Source organism: Mesocricetus auratus, unplaced genomic scaffold, assembly GCF_017639785.1.
Source record: "Mesocricetus auratus isolate SY011 unplaced genomic scaffold, BCM_Maur_2.0 Super-Scaffold_100013, whole genome shotgun sequence".
Classification (NCBI taxonomy): Eukaryota; Metazoa; Chordata; class Mammalia; order Rodentia; family Cricetidae; genus Mesocricetus; species Mesocricetus auratus.
The window spans coordinates 13488729-13511876 of record NW_024429196.1 but is presented as its reverse complement, the minus strand read 5'-3'; the positions used below and the strand labels follow the sequence as shown (position 1 = coordinate 13511876).

Genomic DNA, 23148 nt, shown 5'->3' with positions numbered 1-23148 from the left:
ACGCTTATCCCTACCCCTACCCCCACCTCTACCTCTCCACCTCGCCCCACCTCCTACAGGATCCCTAACTTGGCCCCCAACAGGGGACCAACTGTTGAAATATTTAGGGGCCTTTCTCATTCAAACCACCACATAGTGTGGTATCATTGATGCTGATGCCACAAGTGCCCTGCCCACAGAGTCACTTAGCCCTATTTGTTGAGAGATTTGGTAATGGGTATGGTGGACATTCTGTAATCCCAGCACTCAAGACACTGAGGCATAAGGATTGCTGCAAGATCAAAGTCAGCCTATGAAACCCATATTAAAAATCCAGTCAGGAGCCGGGTGTTGGTGGCCACACCTTTAATCTCAGCACTCGGGAGGCAAAGGCAGGCAAATCTCTGTGAGTCTGAGGCCAGCCTGGTCTACAGAGTGAGTTCCAGGACAGGCTCCAAAACAATGCAGAGAAACCCTGTCTGGAAAAACCAAACTAAAGTAAAATAAAATAAAAATAAAAATCCCGTCAAACAAACAACAACAAAAACCACAGCTTTTGAGGATGTGCAGAGTGTTCCATGTGTGGCTTCCTGACTAACATCTTAAAGGACATTCACTATCCATTTGCCAATGTCCCTGTTGGATTTTCACTCCCTTGTATAAAAGGATTTGCCAACCTCTTTGACTTCGTTTTTTCAAATCTCAAAAGAAGTCGATAGATTTCTTCTTTACATGTTATAAAACATTTTCATAAAATTCATGTTATGTTATATCTAGAATAGAAAATATTAGAAAAATTAACTAGAAAAGATAGGCGCACACCCAAAACATGGCGTCATTGTCGCCACTGTGTTATGACAGATGACTATGATACTGTAATTTTACATTTTCGTGTTCTTCCCTTTACCAAACGTGAAATAACAAAGGAAGAATTTGACTTCATACATCCTGCCTAGGTGAATTGAATCCTGATTTAAATAACTTATCTCCAGAAATTACGGCTGGAGTGTTTGTATGTTTGTGGGCAGATTAGTACTGTACACACACATTCTTCCACAGATCTTACATTACGCACATATATACATAGCACATATCAGACCTGTAAATACATGTATGCACATACATGCAATCATATGTACACTACAGACATATATACATAGAAATAAACACAGGCACCCCACAGGGGCACTTGCTCACATAAAGCACATAGACATATACAGACACACAAAATGTGTTCTAAGCAAACACATTCACGTATACACACTGTCCCAGTTACATTTCTATTTCTGTGATAAACACCATGACCAAAGCAACTTGGGGAGGAAAGAGTTTATTTCATCCTACACTCCCGGGTCATAGTCCATCACTGAGGGAAGTCAGACCAGAAACTCAGAACAGGCAAAATGAAAGCAGAGGCCATGAGGAATGCTGCTCACTCTGCTCTCCTATGCTACCCAGAACAACTGCCCAGGGGATTTACTGACCCCAGTGACTGGGCCATCCCACATTAACCACTAATCAAGAAAATGCCCCACAGGCTTGAGTACAAGCTACTAAATGGAGATATTTTCTTTTACCTTTGATGGCTGAGCCATCTATCTCTTGAGTGTTGGAGACAGTTTTTCAATTGAGGTTCTCTCTACCCAGATGACCCTGGCTTGTGCCAAGTTGAAAAAAACAACAACAAAAATCCCAAACTAGCCAGCATGCACAGAGATACCACACAGACATCCATAGTCCTACAAACACACACACACACACCAAAGACCTTAACGGGCACACACGCCATCTGCATTTTGAGCCTCTGCTAAGAAAAGGCATTGTGCCTGTCCTCACTGATTCAGAATTCATAAATAGTGATGACCCAGCTGAAATGCAGCACCTGTGCTGAAATGCAACTTGTGCACATCTGTCATGTACAGGGACCTCTTTGAGACGAGCCCTGCAATAAGTATCCTTCATATATCATGGGACAGAACTGTCAGAACAATTGCTAAGATATGTACTTGCTTTACTCCATTTCACAGATACAGAAACTGAGGAACAGGGATGTTAAGTTGGTTCTGCTATAAAATGGCTCAGTCTAGTAAAAGATCTGTACCTCTTGCCAGGCATGTTGGCAAACACCCATAATCCCAATACCCGAGAGTCTAAGACAGGAGGACTCTAGGGCAAGACCAGCCCCAGCCACATAGTGAGACCTTATCTTCAATAATGAGGACACAGCTCAGCACCAGAGCCCTTGCTTAGCATTTGCAAGGCTCTGCATTCATCCCCATATCAAGAGGAAGGAAGGCTGTATTCATGCATGTGTGTCTACTATAGTAGCCAAGAGCAATTGACAGCAATGCGCCCACCTTCCCACAGCGGAGGAACTGAGAGAAGTGAGTTCTGAACATTGCAAGCAGAATCCTTCAAAAATCATTTTAGGACTGGATGCTAAGTAGCTGCTCCCAAAGGACATTCACAATCATAAACATGGCAGAATTTGCATAATTATACTGCTAAATATATGCATGCCATTTAAAGTATAACTGCCCTAGCTGGTATATTAACACAATTACATAGAAATGGGAAAAGGAGAGAACATTCTTGGTAGAATTTATTTTTTTCAAAAAAGTGCATCCGAATACTATGTCAATGGAAAAAAAAATACCAAAGACAAACACCAGGAACAATTACCAAAGCGCAAAATTATATGCTGCAGTCTCACTTAGGTCATGATGTTATTTAAGAAATATTTAATCTGGATAGTATTTTTAAAGCATGTTCAGCCCCCTTAAAGTGTAACTTCATGAGTATGGGGTATAAAATGCCAAGCCAATTTTTGTTGCCATTTCATAATATTAAGAGCAAATACATGAGAGTGCTTTTTCTTTGCGAGTCTCAAAGTGAGATTTTACATCTAAGTGAGCTGACAAAACACAGGGGCTAGAGCTGTGGGTTGCTGAGCTTTCCCCTGAGTGCTGCAGGAGTCCCGTACGGTTCCTAAGAGCACTTGAGTGTAACAGCCCAAAAAGCTGCAGGCCATCAGAAAGCGGAGAGAAGAATCCTTTCTCTCACATGTGTGCTAGGAGCGGTCGGTCCGTGGCAGCTCCTTTGAAGGAATATGATTCTATAACAGCTCTGTTGACATAGAAATGAAATGCTAAACCCTGCGTCATTTAATCTCGATTCTTATACTCAGTCATGTGCCTCGTTCTCTTGGAGTCAGCATCTCTGCTGTTTTTGAAGACCCTTCAGCAAATAGCTGATGAGGGTCGGCAGGAATGGTGTGATCTATCTGATGGTGGTGTTCTCCTTCCACGGAGCCCATGGGCGTTTGAGTTGTCCCCTAGCAGCCTGCTTGTATCTGAGCTTCTAGAAAGATCACTTTGCATATTTTGGTGGCTTTGCCTAGACAACCCCTTCTGCTGGGACTCCAAAAAGGAAAACTGGGTGCAAGCATCTATAAGAGACTTGTGAGGAGACTGTGGGACAGACGGTTAGAGCATGGGGCTCCCCTTGGTTATAAAATCACTTCATTAAACAGCATCATTACCTCTGACCATGTCACATAAAACAGGCCGGAAGAATTGTAAAACTTTAAGATATTAGTGTTTTCACTATTTTCTATTATAGCTTGGATCATATAATCTCTAAAGCATTTCTTTTAGAAATAACACTCAAAATTCAAAGGTGCTCATTGCAGAGTCACTAATGGCCACCCCTCTAAATGCATAACAGAACCCTTTGAATGGAATATGGTTCTTCATGCTCAATGAACTGGAGCTGAGATCCCATTTTAACATTGTTCTGCAGCCAGAACAGATACATTCATCAGAGTAGGAAAGATTCACACCGAGGAGCAAAGTCTAGCTCTATCTGCACCTTGAGTCTACAGAAAGAGAAGCAACATGGCACCTGGTTAGAGTTGCTTAGGCACCCTAGACTTGCAGAACGAAAGCCCTGGTCCTTGTCCAGGTAGGGAGAAGAGGGAAGAAAACGTACGTGTGTGTGTGTGTGTGTGTGTGCCCGCCCACAGAGAAAAGCCTGCATACTAGCTGATACCTTGGGTCTGTTTCTAATTGCTTCTCATCACTTTCTCATTATACAAGGACCAAATCTTAGTGTGTTGGTAGCTTTGAGGGACAGGATGAGTTGTTGCCTTAGGAGCTGACAGAATGAAAGTTTAAATCTGGTTTTGTGGCATTTAAAAGTATCCATTTGACTGGAAATCTTCTGAAGAGCCTCTAAATAATGCTTTCTCCTGCCAGAGCGCAGTGAACCATGATTTTTTAAAAAAATTGTAGGATCATTCCTTTCCTTTTCCCTGGGGTAGTGAAGGTGAGTCACCCCGGAAATTCTGTACCCTAACACTGACCTATGAGAACAGCCAACCTGTCTCCAAACATTTCAAGTATTCACCCCCACCTCCAAGATAGAAGCCTCCATTGGGACATTTTGCCCTTGGTGAAACCTAAGAAACCTGACAAACGTCTGGGTGACAGGCTTAAAATACAGATTATAACCATTATCACCTTGGTCCTGCCCTTTACCTCTTGGTAAAGCAATATTGTAGTTTATTTGGTTGGTTTGGCTTGGGGTATACATTTCTATAATATTTGGCATCTTACAATATTTGGTATCGAGTATACATTTCTAAAATAGGATTTCTCTACATACCTAGACTGGTCTCGAACCCTCTTGCCTCAGGCTTCCAGATGCGGGGTTTAAAAACTAGTGCTACCGTGCCTGAATAATGGTGCATTGGGATAGAACTCACTGTTACTCCCATCAGTTCAAGTTTTTTGCCCACCAGCTGTTTATGGTGAATGATTACGTTCTAGGCTTCAAAGTGTGCCTAGGTTCAAATTAATTCCCACACTTATCAGCAGTTGGTTTCACTGATACATTAGTGGGATCTTACTCTGCCTCCATTTGCTCATTTGTGAAATGAAGACAATAACTCCGCACAGGGTTCATGAGTGTCTAAGAGTTCCTACTTTGAGCAAACCACTCTGCCACAGGTGAGGGCTGTGGAGGAAGAGAGGAGAGAAACAGCTGCCTGAAGGGGCAGGCAGCCATATTTTTTCAATATAAGAGCACAAAATATGACAAGCTAGAACGGGGAGAGGGTGAGAAAATAAAACCGAGTGTGAGCACAGAACGGAATTGACTCGGGGTACATAGAGCAGCAAAGCCACTAGCAAGACTGTTTCAGGAAAGTCATCAAGGTTGTGCATCCTGGGACAGAAAGGCAGGGCAGGGCTGGCTGAGGACATCAGTTTAAGACTCCCCTGAACCTGAGCAGTGGGCTTCATGGCAGAGGGACACCACCACCACCACCCCAGCACCCCAGGTGTGGCGGGATTACCATCTGTTGTGATGCTTGCTGGTGCCTGACTAACTGGGCGCTTGTTGGAGCTGCTTTCCCACAGGGCTCTAATTGTGGATCAATGGGTGTTTACTGAGGCACTCTTACGCACTTGGCTGCAAACAGGATGCTTTGCTGGACCCAGAGAGGAGCTTAGATGTGGGTCTCATACACAAGGACCATAAGCTTTGAAGACAATCATAAAACATTCAGAGCTTAACATACGCGTCCAAGCTGTGTTCTGCTTAAGTGCGGCAACCCTCTGGCTCCCAAACCTCCATACCCATCTGGGAAGAACACCTGCCATAATATTTGGGGGTTTGCTTTGGCTTTGGGGATGCTTGAGAGATCTTTTCCTGTCTTCTAGAGAGTGATAGAGTCTTCTAGCAAAGTAGGGAGTGGGGAGGACATGCCCAGCCCAGTGCCTCTCTGCATCTTGAGCTCCATGGGGGAGATCTCTTTCCAGTGTTTCAGAGTCCATCTGGGAAGTGAGGACATGGTTTTTTTTTTCCTTGAAAACAATGTGGAACCATAGGACTAATAATAAGCTTCAGGGTGAAGAGACTTCTGTGGGCCAGCTGGAAATCCAACCGCCACTTATCCCAAGTCCTAAACAATGAAAGTACAAGTAAACTTTTCAATTACAACCCTGCCATAATTGGGGGGAATGCTTGTACATAATTAATTCCACAGCACTGATACAGACTGTAATTGCTAAGAATTCAGAAACGCACTTTCCTAAGTCAGGCCCATCTGGGAGCTCCGTGATAATCCTCAGATGGTCTGGAATTTATGGTCTGCATATGATGAAATAAAAAGAAGGCCAACTGGTCTTTATCCAAAACTGGCTATATTTCTGCCATTACAGTACCTATAAAATGACATCATTATAGGATGTTTTGCCAGTCTAAGAAATCAAGTAAGTGCCGATACGTTGAATTATTACCTCATTCCCAGGAAGATAAGCTCATAGGTAAGAAATATTTGGTAGCCATGCAATAAAAGACTGAACTCAGGCATCAGATTTTAATGAACATGTTTGACCATCTAACAGATCTCTGAAGATGGCCCTTCCCATATTTACCTCAAAGATACTCTGAAGAAAATGACTGCTGTGAAGTCTGAGCTACTTTAAACAAACCAACTTCTCCAAAGGAAAAGCTGTCACCTGTCAATAATTAGTTCCAATTAAAACATGACTGTATTACTTTTGAATATTCAAGAGGTGCTGTCAATCAGAAGTCTTGAGCCTGACACGTGGAAGAAATCTGGAGTCACCTAAACAATTTAACAGTCAGATAATTCATTTCCTCACCAACCAGAACCTCTCCAAAGAGTCAAGGCTTAGGGGCAGATCTAGCCTCCTTGAAGCTGCAGAAATCAGCATGACTGCCCCAGTCTAGAAGCAGGGCTCATCTAAGTAGCTCAGGCCCTTGTGATGCCCACACCACATCTCAGCTTCTGTTATAAGTCATTGTCTCTCCAATTGATGGTCGAGTAGATGACATTTATCCTTACTCAAACTCTAGCTTTATTTTTCATGAATGATGTGATTTAAAACTACAACTAAGTCTAAGCATTAATTTAAACTTTCCAAAAATGGCAGGTCTTTTAAAAATCAGTTATTTACCACTGTACTGCTGTGAGCCAAATCGTGTCCTCCTTGTCCACCCTCAGAGCTTAAGGGTACTTGGAGGCCACTGTCGTGCAACCTGACAACATCCAGAGCGTGATAACTGGAGCCATTCCAGTAAAACGGAATGCCTTGATATTGTTTGTCTTGTAATAGATGTAGTAGGGTCCCTACCTCTACTATCACCCACAAGTGACTAGAAAGGTGACAGTCAATAAGAACTTTAGATAGGGCACAAATAGGAAATGTCTTCCTTCTTTTTCTGTCATCATTTTTGTTTAGTTTAGTTTTGTTTGGTTTGATTTGGGTTTTAGAGATAGGTTTTTCAGTGTAGGCCTGGCTGCCTTGGAGCTTACTCCGTAGATCAGGCTGACCTCCAACTCAGATATCTGCCTGCCTTTGCCTCTGAGCACTAAGATTAAAGGCGTGCACCACCACCGCCACCACCACCCAGCCCTGAGTCATTGTATTTCTTTGGAGTCCACACTACAGGACTTTACTGCTAAAGTAGGTAGGATCCGGGCACAGGAAGCACTCCTGTCACCCCAGCAGCTCAGGATGCTGAGGCACGGAGATCAGGAGTTGAGTTCAATGTAGACAGTGTCAGAAGATCCTGTTAAAGAAAAAGTGAATCTTATTTTCTCAACCACCCAAGGACCATCTCTCCATAGCTTCCAAGACTGTTTGTCTGTGGAAGATAAATTATATTCTGTAACAGAAATGAACAGCTCTTCTTACCAGTTTATACCGGTATTAAAATATATATATATATAAGATGCCACTCCAAAGCATGCCCTTCAGGGAAGAAAAAGAAAATCCAAAATTGATGATTTCATGTTGGCTTGCTCTAGGGTGTGGTAGCTAGAGCGGCTGACAGAGCCAACAGGAAATGAAACGCTTCACCCCAGGCTGTGTCACCATTGCAAGAACGCTAAGGCCACTGTATTCTGCAGGGAAAATAGCCATGTTTCTTGAAGAAACCTTCCCTTGCTGAAACTTGGTGTCTGTTGTGATATGGAGGGGTCACATCTCTCATGGATTCTGTGCAGTTCTAATTAAAATAGGTGCAAAAACCACTTTGGCCCAGAAGGTTCTCTGGTCGATTAGAATCTTATGGGCATAAAAGCATCAAGCTATGTTGTTATGCTGGCCACCCAGATCCAAGAGACAACTGTGTCATGTCACTGGCTTAGAGCTATTTTCAGGTCCCAACTAATGCAACCTACACAGAAAGTAAACTGTGAAATAGATTAACTACTGGGAGTACTTCCCGGCTGCATTTACTGTGCTGGGAAGATCCCATCGGGTTTCAGAAATGGTGCACCTTGGGAGTGCTGGCCTGGGTGTGTCTGAGCTTTGACCCACTTGCCTGACTTGACACCACACTCTCTCTCTCTCTCTCTCTCTCTCTCTCTCTCTCTCTCTCTCTCTCTCTCTCTCTCTATCTCTCTTTCACTCTCTCTCTCTCTGTGTCTCTGTCTCTGTCTCTGTCTCTCTCCTTATGTCAGGATCACTGAACCAGAATGGAGAGAAGACTTATGAGGGCTGAATAAGCTCCTCCTAACTGAGAAGCCATTCAATTCTAGGATCCTGACTCCAGTTATAGTTCAGATATCTTTCCAGGTAGTGGATGAGACCAAGGGCAACTCTATTAACAATGCCAGAGCCGTGTGACCTCTGAGTATTGGAACTTCAGCTTTGCATGCCCTTTCCATCACAGTCACAAAACACCCAAGATATATAACTTACTAAGGGGAAGGGCTCATGAGTCATGGTTCAGAGATTTCAGTCCGCATACACTTGGCCCTGTCACCTTGAGCCTGTGGCTGTACCTTTATCAAGGTGGGAGTGAGTGGCACAAGAGCCCTCTACATTTCATGGCAGCCAAGGTCACATGGGCATACCCACTATGACCTAGCCTCCATCCTTTGGATACAACGTCCTAAAGTTTCCACTCCCCAGGCTAGGGATGAACCTTTTAACACACCAGCCTTTGGAAGACATTAAAGATCCAAACCCTAGCAGACCTTTGTTATCCCCTACGATGAACGCCACTGCATGTGTGCTGGTCCCTGGGTCTGCACTTGGCAGGGACTTGTCGTCTTTGAAGACTGTGCATTTGTGGTTGAGCCTGCCTGGTGCTTACTGCCACAGACAGCCTCCTGACTGGCACCTCTCCAGCCTCAGGACTTCACCCAAATGCCGTCAGTTGAGAGAGGCTGTTCTCGACTAATTTGTGGTTTTCTAAGCTGCCTCCCTACTCCGAGTCCATCTACTTCGGGCTGTTCTCAGCAGAGAAGGCATGGGCTCCAATTAAAATTCAAGCCCATGAATGCCCTCGCCTCAGCTACCAATGCATTCACAGTCAGAGCCAAAGATCCTAAAAATGACCCACATCTGGGTAGAACACGCTCTTCATTCAGCTAGACTGGGTCCAGTCTAATTTACCCTGCTTTCCTTAGTTATTTAACCAGTGGCTCCCTTTCATTCTGAAAATTTAACTGGTTTGGTGGGACCAGAAAAAGATCACGCCTGCATTGGTTCCTATTGCCCTCCCTCTTTTACTCCACTGTAGGCACAGTAGCTCCTCAGACTACTCCTTAGTCCTGCCAGGAGTCCAGACATGTTCTGACTCTCCACCTCGTGTGTGTGTGTGTGTGTGTGTGTGTGTGTGTGTGTGTGTGTGTGTGTGTAAAACCTTACTTCTATGTCTTCAGTGCTTAGAACACTGTCCTGCACAATAGATTTGTAGAGGGAAGAAAAGTCACACCTATGTAAGTCAAAGCACAAATCCAGATTGATTCCCAGTCCATGTTTTTGCTGGAATTGTTTAGTTGGCTTACTACTGCTGCCCTTGCTGTAGCGCCCACACTAGAACTGTTAGTTTGTATGCCCCACCCATTCCTTCCAGCTTCTGTGTTTGGCTCATGTGCCAGATCTTAGGAGGGACTGCATTTCTAACTGACTTCTTTCTGGTCATCCGGGAGCTCTTTGTGGACAGTGCCAAGGACATAAGCACACCACAGAATCCTATTTTGGGTGTAACTTCCGGTGTCACCCTCCAGGCCATCTGAAGCCTGAGACTAAGAAAAAGAACATTCATATGCCATGATTCCCCCATTTCCTGTCATGGTGCCTATACCCAAAGTCATTGCCAAGGTGAACTTGAAGTTGATAATCATCCTCTTCCATGGCCTTGAGGAAAGCAGTCATCGCCAGTTTCTAGTCTGAGAAGGGCTAAGAACTAGAGGTACACCACCAACTTTGGCATTTCCTCCTCACATCCCACTGTAGACTTTCATTTTCTCAGTGCCTCGGAGCATGCATAAAGTGCCTTCTACCCTCATCCACAAAAGGACTCCAGCCTTGCTTTGAAGCCAGACTTACCCACATCCGTGTGTATTTTTGTGCATCATGATGTAAGTGCAGGGCTCAGGTGCAGCTTGGTGGTAGAGCAATTGGAGATGACATGCAGGCCCTGGGTTCAATCCTGAGCACTGTAACAGCAACAACAGCAATAATGTCAAATGCAGTGCATCTCAAGTTAACGCCTTTGGCTTAACCACTGTGTTTCATCTGGCTTGGGAAAACATGGCTGCCTAGTGAGATGACACCTCACCCTGTCTCCTTGAAGCCAACAGAAAATGACATTGTAGGATGTCATTATAAGACTGTAAGATGTAGGATGACATTGTAAGCTTAAGTGTCACAGGGACCATTTTTTCTCATTTGTTGCCCTCAGACCGTCAGGAAGTAAAAGCAGACTAACATGGGGTCTGGAAGGCTGGAAAAGCGCCTAAAAGCAGGAGATTCTGGACAGGATTGGCAACGGGGGTGGGGGGGGTGGGGGGCATTGTAATACTTACTCTAGGCACTATTGTAGTTTAGATCTAAACAGTTCCCTAAAGACAAGTGGAGACTTGCTTGTAGTGTTGTTGGAAGAGATGGAACCTTAAGGAGTTGGGGCCAAGGGAAAGAGGTGAAGTTAGGTTATTTAGGGTGTACCATACCCTTGAAGGAGATATCAGGATCCTTGCCCCTTCCCTTCTCGTCCACCTGTCTTCCTGGTCATCATGCCACCAAAGAGCTCTCCAACACATGTTCCCCGTCATGGTGTATTGTCTCAACATAGGCCGTAACAATAGTAGCTGTGTATTCAGTCTGAACTTCAGAAAACATATGGAACAAGAAACCCCCCCAAGGACTGTCCAGACAGTAGTGATGGCTGACAGCAAGAAGGAAAAGCGAGGATACAGAGAAGGGGCTAGATTGTATGAACAAAGGAACCAAAGACAATGAAAGCCAATTGACTTGAGGAGGATTTTAGAGTTTTAGGTCTAGACAGTAAAAACATTCTAGGCTGGAACCAGTCAGAGTATAACAGGAAATGTGTTTAAGAATCTGTAATGTCAGGCTTCTACAAGAGTTGTCCCAATGGATCTTAAAGCTACAAAAAGATGGCCGGTTGGAATAAGGCTTTGATTTGAACCCTTGGTCCCCAGCTGGTGGCACTGTTTCAGAAGCTGTTAACCTTTAGGAAATGGGTTGCTAGGGCTGAAGGCTTGTATCCCAGTCCGACTTGTTGGCCACCTGTCTGTCCCACTCTATCAAGAGGTGTGGAGTCCCAGAGTGCTCCTGCCACCATGAGTTCTATAGACCTTTCTCACACCAGGGACTGTACTTTCTCAAACCATGAAACACAATAAATCGCCTCTCTTTTAAATTGCTTCTTACCAAGTATTTAGTCACAGCAATGTGAAAACTAACATGGATATGTGACAGAAAGGCAGCTTCCTGTGCTAGACTACCCACAAACATGGGGGTGGTTCCTGACTTTGGAAGGCAACTTAAGACAAGTAATTCTTTTACTTTTGCTTTTCTTTTTTCTTTTGATCATCTTTTTAAAATTAAAAATAGCTTTTTCATATACTGTATTCTAATTATGGTTGCCCCTCCCCCCATTGCCTCCCAGATCCTCCCAAATAATTCTAAAGTCAGAATCAGGGGACACGTTGAGAGGGCTGAAGCCACAGTAGGGAGGACAAAACACACCTAGTCTTCCTGCTTGCTCCAGAAGCAGAGGACAGATGGATAATAGACTCCAACTGCCAACTCCATCCATATCCCCGCAACAAGTCCAGCTGCCTCAGTGAGAAGTTAAATTATTCCCAGAGTTGAGAATGGTGTCTTGGTTATTTAGATTGCCCCTAATAGGATAACTGAGGCCAGAAATGGAAAACTCATTGATCAAACTCCCCAATGATAGCACTGAGGAACAGCAACAAATCATAGAAGATTATAATCAGAAGTGAATTTAGGGATCACTTAGTACTCTCAGAATAGAGGTCTCGTTCTGTGGTTGTTACAGCCTTCTGCAACTGTTTGTTATGATGGGGAAGTGACTGGGGAGGGCTGAACTCTGATGCACATTAGCTTGCTTAACTGGTTTCAGCCAGCTCCTTGGTATCTTCCTTGTATCTTTGGAAACATCTTCTTTGGAGGCTTGGGAGATAACTCATTGCCACACAAATGTGCAGCCCTGAATTCAGATCCCCAGCACAGAAATAAGAACAGGCAGGGTGCCTCTTTAATCCCATCACTGAGGATGCGGAGACAGGCTGCTCCTTCAAGCTCATTAGCCACCAGCCTAACTGAATGAAGGAGCTCACAGGCGATTGAGAGACTCAAAAAGTAAGGTGGAGAGTGACTAGAAGACACTCAGCATCGGCCTCTGCCTTGCATACACATGTACACACGTGTGTGCATGCACAGGCTCATGTATGCTTGCACATATCCTTTGGGGTTCTCCATAAAGAATTTCCTGTGTCCACTTAGTTTTGTGTTTGCTTGATTCCTAATTGGTATTAATTTTCTTAACTATACAAAGATAAGAAACTAATCCAGTCTCAACGAGGCCTCCTTCATAACAAAGACAAGTCCATAATCAAAAGAGATTAAAGGTGAAACTTGAATCAAAAGTCACATAAATGAACTCACTGGCTAAAAATATTTCCTCAGACATAAAAGGTTTTCTTCCGTCTGCTCAAAGGCAGCGAGGGTGGCCCTCTAGCAGTATGGGTGCCACTTACTTGCATACACAGACCCAGCGCAGGGAGGAATGCTGGAAAAATAAGAGGCTGATTGATGCTGGGAATAGCACTTCCCTTATATTCCCTGGATTTGCCTTATTTTTTTATTCATGTTATATTTGGGATTCAAAAAAGACTTGTGCAGCCAAGCTGACTTACAGCACTAAATGACTAGTTAACCGTCTCTAGTAATTACATAAATATGGTTTATGGAATAATATAAAATGGTTTATGAAATCATTTTTGAGCCATCTTTCTGACAGTAATTATACTACCCCATAATACCTTAAACCAAGCGAAGTTGGCAAGAATTAGCCTAAGCATCCTTAATATTCTGATGGTTATCACACAGAACTGCCACTGTGGTAAAATGTCAGGGTTGTGTTTAATTTCTCTTCTTTCACTGCATTTCTCTTATTTTTTTCCCCTCTTCACATTAAACACACTTCATAACATTTCATCACAGGAGAAGGCTGCATACATTTCCAGTTGCTGTAATTTAGTTAAACCATAAAATTGTTTCCAGGTTACCAACCATGAAATGGAAAGACAATCTTATTTATGAATTTATAAATCAGATAATCTGCCTCAAATGAATCCTGAAACCAGAAACACTTTGATGATTAAACATGAAGGGAAAAGTTTTCTCATTACCATGTGTCAAAAGAATTGTGTTTTCACAAAGTGGTTTTGACTGAGACATTGGCACACACATTTGTGGTCAGTATGCTGTCCATCACTGTGCTGTCCATTACTGCCTCCACCACAGTGGCCCCACCTGGGAATGGGAGAAAATTGTGGCTCTTTATGGTTAGGTTCAAGTGTCTGTAAACTACTGAAGGATATCAAAGAGCTACCGGCAGCATCTGACTTGTTGTCTTCTCCCTGGTGGCCCTGTTGATGCCATAGCCTGGAAGAGGCCACCTAGGGAGTCTTCATGCCCAAACTCATGGCTGCTAAGTACAGAACCAAGCATGTAGGTACTTGGATCACATGTTGGGCTTTTGCTCCAAGCATCCCAGGCTATTCTGCACTTGTGTTGGTATGAGTCCTGAATAATCAGGCAGTGGAGTACAAGTGAAGAATTGTCACTATCTGCATCCTAAAACCACTATGGAGGGGAAGCTTAGTGGAGAAGCCTACCTCCCCTGATCCAAAGAAAGTGCTTGGAAGCCCTGTAGGCCCTCTTGGCTCCAACCCAGTCTCTGCTGTGATGCTCTGTACTTCTGTCCACAGTGATGATCCAGTTGAAGATGGTCCTACATCCAGGTTGTTTGGTTTGATTTTTAATACTGCTGCCACCCCCTCTTGTAATAAGAGACCGGATAGAACATTGATTTAACCATGACCTGTATTGCCTCCATAGCCAGTGTTACAGTGCTAAGATTTCTTCTTGTCCTTTCCCTCTAAGAGGATTCTTGGTTACTCCTTGTAGCTGTGCACCTACCTGTACATTAAGTTTCTCTCCATCTTCTGTGCAGCGAATGATAGGACTAAACAATTTTCACTCAGTACTGGCATTTTCTCCCAAGGAAGTAATTTCCCAAGCGTTTGTGTGTGTCTCCTATATGGCAGACTGTGGCCAATCACTACCGTAGTCACTTCTGAGGTGCCACCGTGACTACCGATAAGCATGGGCTTTCTGGCAAGTTTTTCTAACCTGATTTCCTTATTAGAAACTTTCACTTTTTTTCCTTGAGCAGTTGACCCTTTTATGGTAAAGAGGAGGACAAGTATACAGAGGTGCCTGAAGATGCTTGGGCTCAGAGAGTAACACCCACTGCCGTGCCTGGATGCATCAGCAGACTGGAGATGTGCATCGGTACCTGGCATTGGAGATTATTTTTACCCCGGTAGAATGGAGCTCACACTGTTCAGACGCGTATCACTTGGTGGGGCTGCTTGCTTTTCGCAACCCTTAACTGCCCACACTGTACAACATGCATGCAAGACACCTCACGTCATAACTGCACTGTCAGCTTAAACTGAAGAAAGCCCATGGAATCGTCAAGTCAGAAGCTGGGAATTGCACAGTTAAACTTAGCAATTGATAAAGCATTCAAGATTTTAGTCCATAGTCAAGACCCAAGGCTTCAAAGCTCAAGGATGCTCTTGATTGCCACAAAGTTCAAGACACAGATATCCTGTCTTTCCATGAGCCCAACCTCACCAGTGGAGTTTCTGTAGTGAAAGGATGGATTGGGGTTGGTACTCTAACTCTGTAGGGAATCAGATAAAGAAGTTGACTTGCACTGAAGAGCCACAGTGTGTGTGTATGACTGTGCTGTTTGTAGAATAGGAATCACTATCACATGGTCCTATGATAATATCCACTGTCTAAGATGTAGAAAGGCAAGCCTGTTTGAAATACCTGACTATAGTATCACAGAGCCCTGAAGAGAAAGGTACAGTACCTGTCCATAGGCAGTAACTAGGGGGATTTTTATTAGTGTGTTCGTGACTGAGTTGTTGAGTCTATTTTTTTTTCCTTGATCCTGTAAAATCCTCCAGGCTAAGGCCTCTACACCATTAAACTGAGCATCGTCTACTCCCAAACTCATTGATTTCAATTTTACTTTCCATGGTGTTGACACTTGTTTGTCTGCCCTTGGGCTATGAAGCAAGGATAACTACACATACAACAAATATCTCCATCATTCACACCAAAACCAGCCTGCAGCTTCCAAGCTGTGAAGAGCAGCCTAGAGGCATATATGAATGCTGGGCCTGGCCCCGAGTATAACCAGTCCCACTGAGGTCTCCTCTCATGCAATGTAAACAACAAAACAGGGCAAGGAGGCTGAAAAATACATGCCGTGTGAACATCTGAGGGAACGCTGTTTTCTGGGAGGCCTCTGCTGACCCGTGCATTCTCTTTTGTATGTGTGTGTGAGGTCACGGTCTCCTTTCTCCATTCTTATCAATAAATCTTGGCCTCAGTCAAGGATCTTCAGCCCTCCCCGGGTTTGGGTAGACTTTGGCAGCCTGTTGGGTGGTACAGTTTATAGCCCTCAGGTGGATCATTCACCTAGAACAACCGCTCTGAAAGTCAAAAGAGCTTTAACAAATAATTCTCTTGTTTTGCAGAGAGAGGATGCAAGCCATGGAGAAGCAGATTGCCAGTCTAACTGGCCTTGTTCAGTCTGCGCTTTCTAAGGGGCCCATTACAAGTAGTAGCAAAGAGGCGTCTAGGTAAAAGGAAGCAAGGCTTGCAGTGAAAAAAAAATTCAACTTGCTTCTCCTTAATCACCACAGCCATTCATTCACTGAAATTCGTTTCCTCGTGATCATTTTAGGGCTGACATGTTTTGATCTTTATTAATCATGGTGTGGGGGTTGTTCTTTTGGTTTTGTTTTTCTTCTGGTAATTCTTGGGCAAAGGTAACACTTGGGCTCAAGATGGCTTCCCAGTGCATGTGGCTTATTGGACCACTTGCTGTGCAGTGCCTGTTACTATCATCCACATGTGTCCACATCCACCACCATCCAAAAATCACTGCGTGCCCAGCTGCATCCGCCTATGTCAGCACATACCTGGGAAGCCTTTTCCATCTCAGGCAATCATGGAGCTGATATCCAACATCTTCATTGCTTGGTCCATCACTGCTAATTCTTAAGAATAAAAGGGTCAGGGAAAAACGGCGGCACTTTGAAAACTGCAGAGTTGACTCTCTTTTTCTTTTATGCAGTGAGAAAATGACGAAAGCCACAGCCAACAGGAACCAAACAGATGGTGCAGGTGAGTGTTCCCAGGAGCTCTGGAGGGCCGTGAGTTTCGGTGATCTCAGTGTTTCTCCAAGTCATTTGGATCTCTGGCTGGCTTCACGAGTACTCAGTGTTTCTCCAAGTCATTTGGTATGATGCTGAGGCGTCCTAAGGACCTCCATTGCTACTGCAGCTTCCTACAGTGCAGAAATTCCTACCCTCATTGTTCAAATTCACTCACTCATCCTTATGACCTTCATTAGTTCCAGGCACTGGGAAATGTGAAACATGATGCTGTCTGCCTAGAACCTCAAATCCACAGAAAAGTTGAAATACTTGCATATTTAGTATCAAGAGTTATGGGATATACTTTACCCAACAGGGTTTGCCTGGATTGAAGCATCCCCTGGGAAGGTAATGGAGGAGTATGAACCTAGAACTTAGAGAAGGGAAAGGGAGGGGAACATTCCAGGTCGAGGCAACTTGGGGGTCCCTAAAGTGTAAAGCGAAGCCACTGGGGGATTCTGCTCTGAGGAAGGACATTAGCCTGGGTGTAATAGGGGAATGGACAAGAGTGAATGGAAAGCAGAAGTCACTTACATAAGACTGGGGAAGAGAATGAACGTGACTTAGGGCTTTCCTTTTAAATACTAGCATCCCCCTGAAGGAGGACTGACTGTCACCAGCATAACCGCCTGGTGTCATCACATCTGTGTGGTGACAGCCTGCTCCTGCGGTCCCCAGGTAGGCCTCCCTGCAGAATATACTGACTTCCTGCCCACTAGGATAGAAACAGACCATGGCAGGAACATGCTCACTCACATGCTGAGGTTCTGCAGAAGCAAACAGCCAGTTGTATGAAACCCCTAATCTGGGGAAAACCACATCTCTTTTCCTGCAGCACAGGAATGTGGAATAGGGTTAGGGATGTAGGTTTAACACCCCACCCCTAGCCCTGGCTCCACTCGGGCTGAGCAAAGCCTAGCACTCAGTTCTAAGGGCTGCTTCTCCAGCATTCAACTTAGAAATCAGTCAGTGGCCTGGGCTGAACCCAGACAGTTTTTCCATGGAAATCACTAAACTTGACTTTAGAGCAATTGCTGGTTTGCTTTGGGGATATTTATTCACTCATTTTCTTATTTATTATGACCTTAAGGGATAAAATTAAACTACTGACACTGAAGCCTTCATTGCCTCGGGAATCCATTCTGGAAATGATGAGTGCCTCGTGCATCTTTCTGCTTGATAAACACATGCCGGTTTGTAGGCTTCAATGCTTTCTCGATTTCTGTAGAGTAATAATAAGGAAACCTTTAGGGAGTGCTTCCTGTGTGCCTGGCACTGCTGATGCATTAACCCATTAATGTCCATCCCCAAGGAGTAGGTATTATTTTTATTTCCTTATTCCAGGTAAGGACATGGACCACATATCCACTCACATGTGACACGCCGTCACATTCCTCCTGTTTGGTCTCATCCTTTCATGTTATGATACACGAGTCCCTTGAGAAATACACAGGTTGTTTGATTTCTTCACACTGAGATTTTTGCAAATGTCTCTATTGTGCAAGGAAGAAGAAACAAGTGTAATTTCTTTTTGTTTGTTTGTTTGTTTTAATAAATAATGTAAATCCTAGAGGAAAGCAAATGACAGACCCGGTTTACGGCTTCACTCAAACACCTGCTCTCTGTGTCATGCAATGCTCGAAACAAGTGTAATTTCTTTGGCCATGTTTCCAAGTATGATCAGTAATTGTGGGGGACAGACGATGGTAGTGGTTATGTGTTTTCCGGCAATGTAAGTGATGTTTCCCTCCTGTGTCTCTGCCCATTTGGTCTTTCTCTTTTTAATGAATGTACCAAGGCTAGATATTGTCCATAGGGGGATAGTTGCCATAGCAGCCAGTACAGTGCACAAAATATATTAATTCTTCTATAATCCTAGGAAGTAAACTATAAGAAAAGCATTGTTATCCCTGTATACAGACAAATGACAGATCTATATAGAAGCCAAGGAACTCATTTGGCCAAAGGTCAACACAAATGAAGTCCAGACTTCCTGGTTACGTTAGAAATGTGTAATTTACTGTAGCCATGAGGGAACAGAAGGCATCTCCCACTTCTGAGGCATACCATGTGTGTTATGTTATTTGTTGTCTCAGTTAGCACACTTAACCCTGTGAGGAAGATGTTGCCATCTGTATCTTATGGAGAGAAACACACAGTAAGTTAAGATGCTCAGAGTCCCCAGCTAATGACAGTCAGTCTTCCTAAAGCTCACACCAGTATTAGTTCTGTCACAACAAGACATACTAAGGTCACATCACATGTACACTTGGTAAGAATCATGTTAAGATCTAACTAACCAAGGACCGATGAGATGACAAGCCTGGCAACCTCAATCCCCAGGATCTGCAGAACTGTAGAAGGGGAGAACCAACTCCAGAGTTGTACTCTGTTCTACAACTGTGTGCTGTGTCATGAGACACACACACACACACATACACACACACACACACACACACACACACACACACACACACACACACACGATGATGATGATAATGAGGATTTTAAGATGTAAACCAACCAAGATCGATTACCTGGGGTAGGCTCAGTACACAGGAAGGAATAAGATTCTGGGGACAAACTGTGTGCTGTCTCTTCTTACTAAACTGAATGTGACTACCCATCTGTGGGTGTGGCATACCCACTCTAGGTCTTGTGACTCCAGTGTGAGTGGGAACCCCCTTGGAGTCCCATCTAAGCAAGCACAGAGAGAACACCGTCAAACACTTGCTTGCTCAACATCATACTTGGAAAAATGGATAATGAGAATGACTTCCAGGTTCTGGCCTCAATACCGAAATGGGTAACAGTAGCTAAAATCAAATGGATAGGTGGAAAGCAGTTTGTGGGGAGGTGAGAGGAGATAATGAATTGGATCTGCTTGTAGGGAAGGCTGAGGTGACTTGAGGCCGTTGGTATGTGGCTCTGAAGATAAACTATATCTTGACTTTAGCCACTGAGCAAGGATCCCAAGGTTTTTGGAAGGAATGAGCCTTCACTTTGCTGAGCAGCTGGGAGGACAGAATGACTCTCAGTGTCATTTTTACCAGACAACCTGTATGTTGTCTCTTCTTACTAGACTGAATGTGACTACCCATCTTTGGGTGTGGCATACCAACTCTAGGTCTTGTGAGTGGTCCCCTTTGCTCTGCAGATGACATGTGATGTAACTGGGGAGTGTTCACATGCCTATACACACGCATCTTTGCCTACACACAAGGCATGAGCTGTCTGATTCAAAAGCAACAACTTGGAACTGGTAGTTGTTCTCTGTCAGAATACCTGACCTTGGAAGACACTAAGTTAATTATGACACTTGCTCCTGTAGCAGGAGATGTCACTGGATGTTCTTTTCCTTTGTACCTCACAGTAGGAAACTGTCTTTTCAACAGCTGCACAGATGGCAATATTGACTTTTCTAAGGGTGAGTTGGTTCTGTGTGTAAGGGATAGAGACAAGTGAAAGTTTCTCGAACCCTGACTGGTGATGGTGTGAATAACCACTAAGGTTCCTGAGAATAGCTCAAAGTGCCATGTGTGTGTGTGTGTGTGTGAGAGAGAGGGGGGGGGCATTTACTCTGGGAGTCTGTTTCATATCTTTGCACTCTCTTTAAAAGTCCAAACCATCTAGTAAAGATTCTTTAAACTTAGCTGGCCCTGTAAGTCCTACTTCAGCTCAGGACCCTCCCCAGTGGGCTCACAAAGTGTATGAATCTTCTGTAAGTTGAGCCAATGATAGAAGCTGTGGCAGCAGGGAATAGCTGAGGAGTTCTCCTTCTCTACCTTAGCCCCTTTAGTGCTGGAGGGAGAGCCCAGGGCCTCAAGAGTACTCCACCACTGAGCTATGTCCCTGGCCCAGACAGTTGGCTTTAATTTCTTTTTCCTAAAGAATTTTTTAAGTAAAGTCATGTTTTCTTACTAAGGGTGATAATACACAGAAATCTTGCTTCTTTTGGTTTTAGAAACCCATGAGGACTTAGCCAAGTACACACTCTGTAATTAGTTCCCCGATTCCATCTCCAGCATGTCCTATGTCCCACCTACCAGCAGGGGATGGTCACACAGCATGCTCTTTGAAGGCCCAGAAATTAAACCTTCTCCTACTCCAGAATCACACACACACACACACACACACACACACACACACACACACACACACACACACACACTACAGATTTTAAAAATCTAAAATTAGCAGTAAGATTATTAGAATATCAGGACAGATATTCTAATTGAATGCTGTTAATATTTTGTCCCATATACTTTTCAACTTTTGTCTATGAAACACTGTGCATTTAAATAAAAAGAAAAAGGAAGGTAGAGGAACCACAGCATAGGGGGATTGGGGGGAAGGAGGGGGGAGAAAATGGATGGACACAGAGGGCCTGGCAGCAGCATAGACACTTAGCCTCCTTGACATACTGTAAATACTGCTCTGCCATCCCATGACAGTGAAGCTTCTAGAACATGATGGTTACACACTGCAACACTTAGCATTCTGTGACCTATTGTTTTCCTGATGTTTTTCTTAATTAGTTTTTTAGTCATCTAAGTAGAGATAGACCTCACAGTTCAGATGCCTCTGCTGTTTTTTGATTCTGTTATTTTTTTTTTTCCTCACAGGAAAGGGCCTGGGCACTTTGGAGTCACCACTGCCTCCCAGCCAGCCCCTGCCTGCTGGTACCTCAGCCATGCACATGAGCCTGCTTGACATGAGGCGGAACGTGGCTGAACTCAGGCTCCAGCTCCAGCAAATGAGGCAGCTCCAGGTACTTCTCCCAGATGTGCCCCTATCTTAGTGGCTCTCATCTGACTTTTCTGCCCCCTCCCCACTAGCCCCAGCCCCGCTGGAACTTCCCCTGGGCTCCTTTACCTACTCTCCCTAGGAGTTAATTGAAGGTCCCATGCATAGTGTCATAATAGCACAGCTCCATGTTTACCTGTAAGCCTGGTGGTCTAGAACCTTCCACGATGACTATAGCCAGTGAATGGCTACTTTGCTTGACAGTAAGTGATTTACATGAGAGAGAAAACCCTTTCAACGCCTGCTTTTTCAGAGGAGCTGTCCCAGGGAGCTTGCTACCATCCAAGACTGCCAGCTCTCAGTGTGGTGGAAGTCCCCTCGTCCTCAGGAAACAGATCCCCCTCTTCCTCTAAATTATGAGTCTAGCATAGAAGACAAATTACTAAGGGTAAAAAGAAGCTACTGTGGATGATTTGCTGAGAACAAAAAGATCTGCATTTTATTTGGGTGGTATTCAAGGTTTCCTTTGTCCTTTCCGCCACTGAGGAGTATATGAGCTATAGAGAATCAAAGAGAAGGCAAAAACAACCCTTTACATCCCAGATCTTGGACAGAAAACACTGTGCATCTCCTGGCTTGAATCCTAAGGAGCTGGGAGGCACAACCCTGCTTGAGGTCATATGTTTGCCTGTGGTGCAGCCTCGCCCTCCCTGCCTTTGGCGAGGGCTTGGACATTGAGGGCATAGCCCTAGCTTGGGCTCTATGGAGACATCTCTTTGACCCCCTTTAAGAAGCTCATAATCCAAATATTGTTAAAAGCTGAACACACCCAGGAGCTGGGGGCAGTCACATGGACGGGGCTCCTCTTTAGCTATCGGAAGCAGTGCCCAAGCAGTGAGGTCCAGGCAGGAAGGGACTTTGAGCCACAGGTCCTTCTGCACCCCAGTGGCATAAACCCAACACGTTTCACTGACTTTAAAGCTGAGAATATGCTTTCCCACCACCCGTGTCTAGCAGTGGAAAAGGGGGAGGGGCAGCCAGAGCCAGGTACGAAGTCGTGCTCAGGCCTCTAATCCTGGCTCTGGGAGACTGAGGCAGGACGATCGTGAGTTTGAGACCCACCTATACTGCATAATGAGATCCTGTCTCAAAATCACATCTTCTAATTTTAATTAACTAAATGTAAAATAAGGGCAGCTAGTTTGGAGGACCTCCTGAGAGCCTGGAGTACATGGTGAGGGTTGACAAAATAGCCCGCATTGTTTAGTGCTCAGACACACACCATCCACTCGCTCTATCCCTCTGGCCTAGACACCTGGGACATGCTTATTTAAATCACCGCTGAAGCCTGGCATCTGTGAAAGTCCATCTTGGATGGGCTTCTCCTTGCCTTGAAAAAAGTATTTTGTTTTCATTTTGTGTGTAGGCGGTGGGCGGCATATATAAGTGTGTGGTGTATGCATGTGAGTGTGCAGGCCGCTGCCCGTGCACGTGTGCATGCAGAGGTCAGAAGGGGACTTCGGGGCTCTTCCGCTATTGCTCTTCACCTTATTGCTTTGAGACAGGGTCTCTCT

General features: G+C 44.4%; 1 protein-coding gene across 19 annotated transcripts in view; it reads left to right on the top strand.

The window, feature by feature from the left end:
* Positions 1–23148, top strand: part of Kiaa1217 (KIAA1217 ortholog) — an 806709-nt gene that overhangs the window by 748468 nt on the left and 35093 nt on the right. For 13 of the 19 annotated variants that reach the window (XM_040755409.1, XM_040755410.1, XM_013122522.3 and 10 more), the window contains 3 exons: positions 16145–16249; positions 16747–16796; positions 21454–21599. In XM_040755409.1, coding sequence (XP_040611343.1) covers positions 16145–16249; positions 16747–16796; positions 21454–21599 — 301 coding nt within the window. The remainder of the gene's footprint in view (positions 1–16144; positions 16250–16746; positions 16797–21453; positions 21600–23148) is intronic. The other 6 variants (XM_021234466.2, XM_013122523.3, XM_013122525.3 and 3 more) reach the window with 1 other exon arrangement.